The 10394-nt window shown below is 42.1% G+C and overlaps 1 protein-coding gene across 4 annotated transcripts in view; it reads right to left on the bottom strand.

Moving 5' to 3' along the window:
* The window catches only part of VMP1 (vacuole membrane protein 1), a 59092-nt gene that overhangs the window by 3642 nt on the left and 45056 nt on the right, over nucleotides 1–10394 (bottom strand). For all 4 annotated transcript variants that reach the window (XM_065853161.2, XM_065853163.2, XM_071817111.1 and 1 more), the window contains 2 exons: nucleotides 8616–8732; nucleotides 7269–7330 (listed from right to left, as the gene is read on the bottom strand). In XM_065853161.2, coding sequence (XP_065709233.1) covers nucleotides 7269–7330; nucleotides 8616–8732 — 179 coding nt within the window. The remainder of the gene's footprint in view (nucleotides 1–7268; nucleotides 7331–8615; nucleotides 8733–10394) is intronic.

Genomic DNA, 10394 nt, shown 5'->3' with positions numbered 1-10394 from the left:
CGAGTGAATTCTATACATGGACTGGTAAAATTTCAGAAAATAAAAAAGCAGAAGGCAAAGCATCTATTGGACATTTTACACAAGAGTACATCTATTTCACAGACTGTTTCAGAACCGTCCCTTCCAAAGCCGACTCATCCCGGTGCAAGTTCTGCTTGTGACTCGCTGGTGATCCCTACCAGTCACCGGTTTAAAACTCACTCCCGTTCTGAGGTTTCTTTTTCAAACGACACTTGAAAGCCCAGAAAAGCTACTGGGAGGTAATAGTTTACTTTTCAACTTCTGCATGATTATGAAATGCGGAATATTTAAATGATGAGAGATGAATGATTAACAGAATGGTTGCTCAAATGTCTCCGCTTTTTCCTGAAAACTGAACTTAGTGCCCAATTAGCATTAAACAACAGAACAAAGACATGAAAACCCCGTTCAGTCTCGAAGGGATCCTGGTGCAACACCACTCTATTGCCAGTTTATTTCATTAAAATTATTCAGTTTAATTCTTGTTTTTCCTCCTATAAGCACGAGTAAGAGTTAACTGCACATTCATTTTATTGAAGCTGTTTTGAAGAATCATAAGATCCTGAATGCAAGGACCTTGGGTTCTAAAAGTCTGCAATATTTTGGGCATTTGTGGAGACTTTAATACTTCAAAAAGTTTCATTTTACTCCTTATTTAAATGTATGTAACAGACCAACATATCATGAATCCACAGTACTAGGAATAAAATCCTTGAGATCCCATTTCAGTGGGACAGTATTGGTTACTTGGTGTCTTTTGACAGAATTCAATCATTTAATCAACCAGCTCACATATACGTCCACGAACCTCCCAAGTTCCACTGGCCAACCCTGTTCTGAGCAAAGGAGGGGGAAGATTCGGGCTCAGTTCTCAAGGATTACAGGTACCCTGAAAAAAGGGACCGATTTGCATCATAATTCTGCACCACTGAGCAACGACTTCAAGATGCACCTTGAAACCTGCTGTGGTTCAGGGAGCCCCATCCATCCACATAGACTGCAGAGGGGAAGGTGCTGGAAGAAAACCCTGTTTAGGGAATAATCTCAAGCCAATTCTTGCATTTTCCTTTGAGAATCGCGTCTATTGTCTTTCAAATACAGAATATGAAAGGATAAGAAAATAAAAGGACCTTAGTGCCCAACAGAACTTGGCTTTGTAGTCTCTATCTGCCAAAACAAAACACACAAAAACCCCCAAACACAACCTGCTGGCCCTTCTTAAAGGCTTGAAACATCGTCCCAGTGAGCTGCTTAAGGACTGCAATTAAAATTTTAAAGTCATTCACTAGAAGTTGTCTGTCAAAATAAGCACTGAAGTACAATTCACCAGTTGCTGTCGTTGTTATTACATTTTGCAGTAACCGGACCAAGGATGCGCTGCTGGGAGAGCGGCTGCTCCGGGCACTTCTGCCCTTTCCACTGGAAAAACAGAGAGACTTGGCTCCAGTTTTACCATGAGATTCAGAAAAAAACGCTTTGGATTTTGTTTCTTTTATTAAAAATACCTCTGAAGAAATTCTGATTCAGAAGGAATTTCGGAAATTAGTATTAAACACCAATTTCTGTTTTAATTCATTCTGATTGATTATCTGCTAAAATGAAATGTTTCACGAGGAATTGAAACTGCTGGGGACGTTTTCTCATTTTGAGGAGGCTTCTAACAGCAAATGATTAAGAAGCCAATTAAGCAGTTCTTAAACTCCATTGATTTTGATGGAAAATAAAAATACAAATAGGAAATGCGGTGGCATTCAGTTCTGAATTTCGTACCCTCGGCAGCAGCTCATATGAACAACTGGAGTCAGCCTCGCAGTTGCAATGATCAAGAAACATTAAGCACTGCAGGTCTAAAAAGATGGAAATCCATTTTATTGTGGAAATAATCATCTGAAGGGAAATGAGAACCGTAATAATCGAAGAGATGGAGCAAACAGGCGCCCAGGCTGGACCCCCCCAAGCCCTGCTTGGAAAGGTGATGCAATATTGAGTCACAACCCCGTTTTATGGCTGATCTCTCTAATATCCACAGCTGTTAATTTGGAAAAACCGTTTAACTGTTAAGACGGGGATTGATTTGTCAGGCTCTGACACGCAGGCTCTGTCCCCGGCCGGCCCCTCGGGGCTGGGGACAAACCAGCACTTACATTTTGCTCAGATCCAGCTACTTGGGCTATAGAAAAAACATCCTTTTAGGAAATGCCAGCCCTACGATTCCCAATGAAGACAACAGGGAAAGACATTTAGAAACAACAGAAAACCCAACCAAGAGGCAAATGTCACCGTGAGCCTTGTCAGCACAAACCCCGGGGACGTTCAGGATCTTGCCCAAGGCCAGAGATTATCTCCTGCTCCAAAAAAAGGGACTTAAGTGGCACTGAAGAATGTGACAAAGGAAGCAGGAGGTGCTGGGATGGAGCTTTCCCTCCCGGGACCTCCAGCTCTTTTAAAATGATTTATTTAAATCAGAGTTGCTGCTGACAGCCAGGCCGGAGCAAAGGCTTTCACCTTGCAAAACAGGGTGCGAAACGTCATTAAATCATCGCACCCAAACCCCGTTCCTCCCACCCAGAGCTGCTCTGTGGTACATTCACAGTTCTATGTCCCCCTGTAAGAACACAAGAAAAATCCGTCCCGCAGCTCAAAAGCATTTAGAGGCATCTCATGGGGTTATTTCAGCCACCCCTCCCTGGAATGAAATGGGTTTGCTCCATCACGATACCAACTTCTCTGCAACTTGTTTTATAAACCACTGAAAAATAGATCCCAGCAGAAATATTTGTATGCCACTGGACAATTAAAGCTGATTAATTAGCGTGCTGTTCACTGTCTCCACAGAGCACCTTTCTTCCCGCAAGTCAGCTGAACCTGCAATGGTTAATTTTTTTCCAGACAGTGATCTAAACAGGCTTAACGGTTAGTATTTTAATGAGCTGTCATTTCCTGTGCTGATAAAGATTCTCACAGTATTTAAACCATCCACCTCCTGAGGCTCCGCCAGCACCAGCCCCTGGTGACTCAGTGGTCCCCAGCCCCACAGATGCTGCAGCAAAGCCGGACCCAGCAAAGCCGGACCCTGCTCCCAAGGATCCTCGTGCTCCAGCCTGCAGCTCCTCTCAGCGCCACTTGGGCCTCAGCACGTTTGGTGAAACTCAGATGTGATCTGCGTTCAGAAATTGCACAAAATAAATCTGGTTCGTGGTCAGGATCAGCAGAAACATTTTGGGGGTTAAAAGGTTCCTTGGCAGATTCATTTGCTTTATGAGATGACGGAAAAAAAAATCCCATTTGAAGATTCCTAGACTAAAATTGTTACACGTTTGACATCATTTATATCTGCAGCTACGCTCCAATACCCACGTTAACCAAGCTGCCTGCAAAACATTTTTTCCTGGGACATTCTGTTACGTTAAAATCAATGCTTTCAAAAATAGGAGTTGCAACATCTCTGTACTTCTGGTTCTTAACTCTGCCCAATATTCCTCTTTGTAAGGAAACTTCTATTTAAAAGATATCGCGCTATTTCTGCACACGATTTATTAAAAAAGCTCGCTTGCTCAGAGTTAAATCCTACAAGCCTTTTGCAAATAAACTTTTATAATTCTGTTGCGATCCACTGGAAGGTTTTCAACACCAAAGCTACTCAGATTTCGTCCACATCTGTGGCCCTTTCAAGGCGTTAAAGCCTTTTTTGTGCAGAGCTGATCCGTGGTGCACAGGCTGGATTCTGAGCGCACAGCCCCACAGGTTCTGATGCACCCGTGGGAGGAGAGTCCCTGATTTATTGTACCAAGAAACGTCAGGTGGATCAGTGTAACCCTCTCGGGAGACTTTGAAGTCACTGCTCGGTTATCCATGTTCTCGGCCACTTCAGGTTATTCTCGGTTGAATTCTACTACACAGGGTTTATTTTAAATATTGATTGGAAGCTATATTTAAAATATTCTTTAATGAAGACGGCGGAAGCAGTGGGATGAGCCGGCAGAGCCCGCGCTGGGGTCAGACCCTGCCCAGGGCCCCAAAACCACAACCACACGGGAACCCAAAAAAGGCTCTGCCTACTACGCCACGACAACTGATTTTTCATGCAGCCCTTTCTATCAACATCGTTTCTTGACTTATAACCTAAACCTACATGGTAAATTATTTTTTGGAAAAAAAATATACAATCTTTAAGCAAAGTTTCCAGTTACATCAGTCACCGTGATTTCATTGGTACTTTTTTCATGAAAGGAACATCACGCTCCTTACGAGAATCAACTGAGATTAAGTTGCGAAGCAAAGAATTATGGCACAATAAATAGCAGCAAACTGGTTTGTCAAGGCAACCATTCAAGTACCTGTTACCAAAAGCTGTTTTTCCTTTGAGACGCCCAATAACCCACCCAGGCCTGCACAGCTGGGGAGCAGGAAAATGGTCCACAACACCCACCAGGTCCAGAAACCCTTCAGAAGCACCGCTATTTTAGGTAGATTTTGAGTTTGTCCAATTACACTTCTCCGTGTTAACACTTCTCACCCACAGAACATGGCACTACAAATTTACTTTTAAAAACCTGTGGAAGCATGCGATTATTTTTTTTACATGCACTTCACCAGCTTCTATTTAAACTTCCATTCACTTTATTGACTCAGATCATTCATTGAATAGATTGGTCTCCTCTTCTCTTAACCCACCAGGCTCAGTCCAGGCAGCAGCGAGCGTCCCTGGGGTAACACCAGCATTTCTCAGCGTTCTTAACTCTAATTGAGACCTTCTGCTTCTACCTGGTTCATCATTAACTCAACAATCAGAGGGATCCTCTGCCCAGGGGTGGGATTTACCCAAAAAAGACACAGCCACCACTTGCCACTGAAGTTCAGAGGCTTCTGAGGTGAAGGCCACGAGCTGTCTAACACTACATAAAATATATTTATGAACTTTCGGATGTCTATTTGAAGTTCTCAAGTTATTAGCTCATTTTCACAAAACGCACAGAACATGCTAAATTAAAAAAAGAAAAACATTATTTTCTTTCTCAACATTTACCCAGAATGGATGGTAGACAATCCATCTTTCTTTTTGAAATGTTGTGTGTGCTTTGAGAACTATTTCTTTAGTAGTTTGCTGGGAATTCTTAATCCACGTTTGAAACTGCCACTTCAAAGCAAATATGATCACGCTTAAAAGCAACACGCTCCGAGTGGCTTCAGAAACAGCCCTGCAGCTGCAGGTACAAAAATCAAACGGAAAGCTCTAGGAGCCAAAAGAAAACCCACAACACACGTGATAATGAAACATTTCACATTTGCTGGGTTGGGCCAAAAAGCAGCAGGAGGGCATTTCACGGGGATGGGCGGCAAGGTCGACTCTTCTTTAAGTGATGGATACAACACAAAACTCTTACACATCATCTTTCCTCACAAAAGCTTATGAATGTAACACAACCCGAGAGAAAACACGATCCCCTCCTAACACTGGAGACAGCAATAACACAACTTTACACTCTTAACTGGTAGAACAGGCTGATCATTCCCAGTCCCCAGCTCTGCTTTCAAACCTCCTGCCCGCTCCCATTTCCCAAACCCATCCCCATTCCCTTGTCCTCCCAACAGGACCTGCTGCCCCTTCCCCATCACACGAGCTACCGCCTAAATGTTTTCTATTCCTGCCACATTTTATATTCCTTTTATTCATTTAATATAAGGAGTATTTGAAGACTCTTTGTAACAGACACCTAGAGAAAACTGTAAAACCAAATAGCCCAGGAAGGGGCACAAACAGCTCTGGGGCCACAGGCTGGCTCTGCAGGTGACGCATTTCTGCTTCGTGAATGAGACTCATGTAGTTACCGAGAAATTCTCTCTGGCTTATAAAATCCAATATTCTCAGACTATATCTCATTATTTAATCTCTCCAGATTTTAGTCACCCTGTATATTAATCTTCATTACTTTGAAGTGTTGTGCTTAGATGTTTCCTATTGTGTAAGAGCAATGTCTCAGACAAGTCATTTTGTTGGAGAGAATTTGATGAAAATAAAGTTACTGACCATTAAATAGATCTATATTTTAATTTAATAACAAGGGGTTTAATGCAAGCTATTGTTTAACATATTTTATACTCCATTCTGAAAGAAATGGATGAGGTAACATGAGCAGACGGCTTGAGAAAAGTCAAGGATATTGGGACATTCCAAAAATCCTACTGTCTCCCGAAAACATTTTTTAACTCTGACATCAACCATCTAATAAAACCAGAATCCAGCAGAGGTCTTGTGAATGCATTCGAAGTAATTTGATGCAAAATTATCTCCAAGACAGATGAAGTAGGAAAAAACTACCAGTTTTGGCTCTAAGATTTGCAGGGGGGGTAAATGTTTGAATTGTACCTGAGCGAGCAGCAGAGCAGATCGAGCAGGAAACTGCTCGGTGTGACTGACACTGAGAAAAACTAACTAATCATAGTTAAAATAGCCACATTTCCTCCCCCCTTTTTTTTTTTAATAAAGAATTTTCAAGGCAACAAATGAATTCTGAAGTTCGTTACAAACCAGACACCCAATCAGAAGATCAGGAAGTAATAAAGTCAGGATTTGTTTCAGGAGGGAAATGGCCTCGAATGTTCCTTTGACACCCCATTTTCTTTGTACGGCATTAGCGCTTGGAGTTCACATATTTTAAAGGGAATGATTTCCAGACATTCCTCCCCCGAAACTGTTCTGGAGGGGTGTGGCTTTTTGGCTTTTGTGTGAAAACAGTTATTAGAGTTTGGACAGCAGTGTCGATCAGTTTGCCCCATAAAACAAGGGAAAGACCTTGGAAAAGTAGAAACGCCTTAGAATTTTTCTGGATCCATATTTTAAATGTATTCAGTAGTTCAAATGATGGAAGATATTTATTGCCATCTTGGGACGCTGCACAAATCACAACACTTCTTTCATTTTTGTCACAGGATGACACGACAACGTTGAAGCAAGTCCAGCACAAACCAGTCTATCGCAGCTCAAGTGTGGTGATTCTAACTGGAAGAGCTGTATCGTATTTCTGGTGAAAGTCAACCCACGACTGACCTTCAGGGCTATTTTATCCTTCTTGAAATACTTGAACCCTTTGAGGTGAGGAATGAATTTGCAAATAACACCTAAATTCTGTGTTGGCCAAAGCTCAGTGCTTGGAACCAAAGCCCAATTTTCAGCACATCTAATGTGACTCCTCTGGTATTTTTTTACTTAATGACTAAAGGTATTAGAGTGGTTGAGAATTACTCACCCGATTAGGGCCACCATCTGCTCCACTATATGTTTGCTGAATGTTACAATAACGAAAAGTTTCTGTAGGAAGGAAAACATCAGTTAGAGAAACATTTGATGAAAAGGGAAGCAGAGACAATGGGAGATGACAATTCATGTTCCTTTCCACCCACTCCAGAGCTCACACCCCCTTTGCCCTTCTCTTTCCTTCAAAATCTTTACTTTTCAATACTCTCTTCAAAAAGAGGCAGCAGAGAGAAACGTTTACTTTATTATTCTACTTCCTCACAGATTTCATTCCTTGCCGTGTTTTTGTAGCCTGCGTTTCTAACCATTCGCATCCTCCCCAAACTGAAATTCCCAGAAGCTCGAGGTCACTTTACTCCGTCAACAATGTTTTAATGGAAAAACAGTCATCACCGTGCAGAGAAATCCACATCCCCTTACACAAACACATGGACTTAAAGATCACAGAAGTGAAAATAATGTATCTTTTAGTCCCCTGGTTGATCTGCTTCAGACAGAAACACAACAAAAAGTACTTAGTGAAGAACAACACGAGAGCCATTGGGTACCTGACTTCCACAAAAACTTAGATTGCCAAAAAACTCAGAAGTGTCTAATGCAACAGACTATTGGAAACAGAATAATTTCAATTTCACGCAGCTTATTTTGTGTGAAATCCAAATGTTCCTAATTTTACCACTCCCTTCTCTTCTAACACAAGCTGATTCTGTGAAAACGCTGACACACTTGAAAAAGACACTTGAAATTTTAGGCAAGCAACTTGAGCTTGTGATTGCCAAATTCAGAGTGTTAGGTAAGGCTCTGAGTTAGCAGGAAAAACTGGACATCCTCTGAAATCAGGCTCTTTCAAAATAATATGGGCTGAGGATACAAAAAATTGCCAACCATGGACAATACGCCCAGAGATGGACTCACAGACCAGCGAGGTTTTCTCTACACGCTCAACCGAGATAAAAGGGAGCATTTAAAAGTGCCGCTTAACCGGTAAAGGCTGGTGGCAGCGTTCTTTGAAATGAGTATTTGTTACCAAAAAGGCAAGTTCATTATGAGTACGAAGTCCTTTCAGTCTGGTAAAACCCGTAGGTAAATAACTTGGCTAACCACCAATTTCCTGAGCGGTGTAGGCAGCGAGCTCATTAGTTTGTAGCTATAAATTATTCAGTTGCCTAAGTTTTTGAGCATAAGAAGCCTAGCAGGTCCTTTATTGTAAATTCTTTGCACCAAATTAATTTCCATTACTTCAGGTCGGGGAGGGAGATTCCAGGATTCGTTACGAAGTAACACAGTGTAACAGTAAAACTTCTTCACCCCAGAGCCCTAAGGGAGGTTCAGTACTTGCCTGGATGTGCATTTTAATTACTGCTTTCCCAATCAAGGTTGCGCCAAAGAAGGTCCAGAAGGGAACCAGAAAGTGTCCACACGTTATCCCGGCCAGGTCAAACAGGGGGTTTGGAATCTGGGGAGTGCAAGGGAAAGAAGTTCAGGAATTGCCGCACTGGAACGCGACAGACTTTGAAACTCTGAAAAACGAACATTTTCCCCTTATTCAACTTGATCCAAAGCCCTTGTATCTTAATACTTACAAAAATGTTAACGTCACACCACATAACTTCAGTCTCTGGGATTCTGCTAGACAACAGCCGAGACAATTCCATTCTCATGGTCCCTCCTTACCCCTGGATCTTAAACAAGCTAACAAAAAGCTTTCCCTGTGAAACGCACAGAAACCACAGCAAAGCCATTCTGAGTGATTTATCAAATTTCCTCCCTGACAAGCACATCCCTCTTGGACGCCAGCGTTCAGATGGTCCCCAGCGACTTCCATCTGAGAAAGTACATTACAAACTGGCATTTATAGTCATATGTATCCAGTTTAAAAGCACTGATTAGATTTTATAAGCATATGCATTTCATTTAAAAGTAAACCTTTTTTTTTTTTTTTAATTGTTAAACTGCTGGCTTGACATTTGGTATTGTGATACTATCTGTAAAATATTTCTGAAATTAAACCAAGAAAGTGTCCGAATTCCGACCCTTCACACTCCAGGCACCACGAGGGCAGACGGTCTGAGTAACGCACGGGCTGTGTGTCACTCACAGTAGCAGCACATTACTGGGCTCAGATCCTGCAGTATTGGTGGTGTTTGTTACATAAACACAAAAATAAAGAGTGTAGATTGCTGAAGACCCCATGAAAGAGAGTAACTTTTCAACTGACTGCATGGAAATCTCTGAGAAAGCTGCTGAGGGTTATACTTGGCTGTTATAGACCAGCAATTCAAATTTATGAGCACCCACGACAGCACCTGCATAGGAAGAAATCCGAAACGGTCCCTAATCGTGGCCCAGAATGGTATCTAAACATGCTCCGCTTCAACTAAAATGGTTCTTTCCCCAGGACAGCTGTGCTGGGCACAGGAGGCTGGTAAATTATTGACTTAGACCACAGGCAGATAATTCTGCTCCTCTGTGCCAAGTCTGCTCTGGGTCTCAAGTTCGCTCTTTGTTGGTTGGAGTTTTCTTGTAGGTTCACAGTACATTTTAATTACTGCATTAATACCACCAGAGAGGGAGCAATGTGCTTTAGGTAAGAATAACTGTGGACATCATCAATACATCAAACATATCACAGTGAAAACTTACTCAACAAGTCCACATTAGGGTGTATTAGCAGGGCAGCGAGGTTTTCTCTTTGTTTTTGAAAAAACACATACACAGAGTGCTGAGAGTTGCCAAAAAGCCCACAAAGACAGGAGGGCAGATTCTCACAAGTCACAGCGAGGATCTTTCAGGGCTAATTCTCGCTGTGTTCACTCCCTGGAGCTGCCCTTACATAGGAACTGAGCCCCAGACAATAATATGGCTTTCTTACTGCCCCTAAACATTACACTTGGTTGACTTCACTGGATAAACTTGCAAAGCTTTAAATTCAATTTGCCTGTTTTTACACAGCACTTCGAAGCCACTGCCTGACAGAACAACCTGCGGCTAGGGCAGTAACTAAAATACTGTCCAATATCCAGAAGTAACATCACAATTATAATGGGAGCAAGTAAAAGCAACACCTCTGAGCACACAGAGAAGCAGCAACAAACAAGAGAAGCCCTGAAGGAAAGTC

This window comes from Patagioenas fasciata, chromosome 19 (assembly GCF_037038585.1).
Source record: "Patagioenas fasciata isolate bPatFas1 chromosome 19, bPatFas1.hap1, whole genome shotgun sequence".
NCBI lineage: Eukaryota > Metazoa > Chordata > Aves > Columbiformes > Columbidae > Patagioenas > Patagioenas fasciata.
Note: the sequence above shows the minus strand (reverse complement) of the source record. Positions and strands in the feature narration are given on the sequence as shown.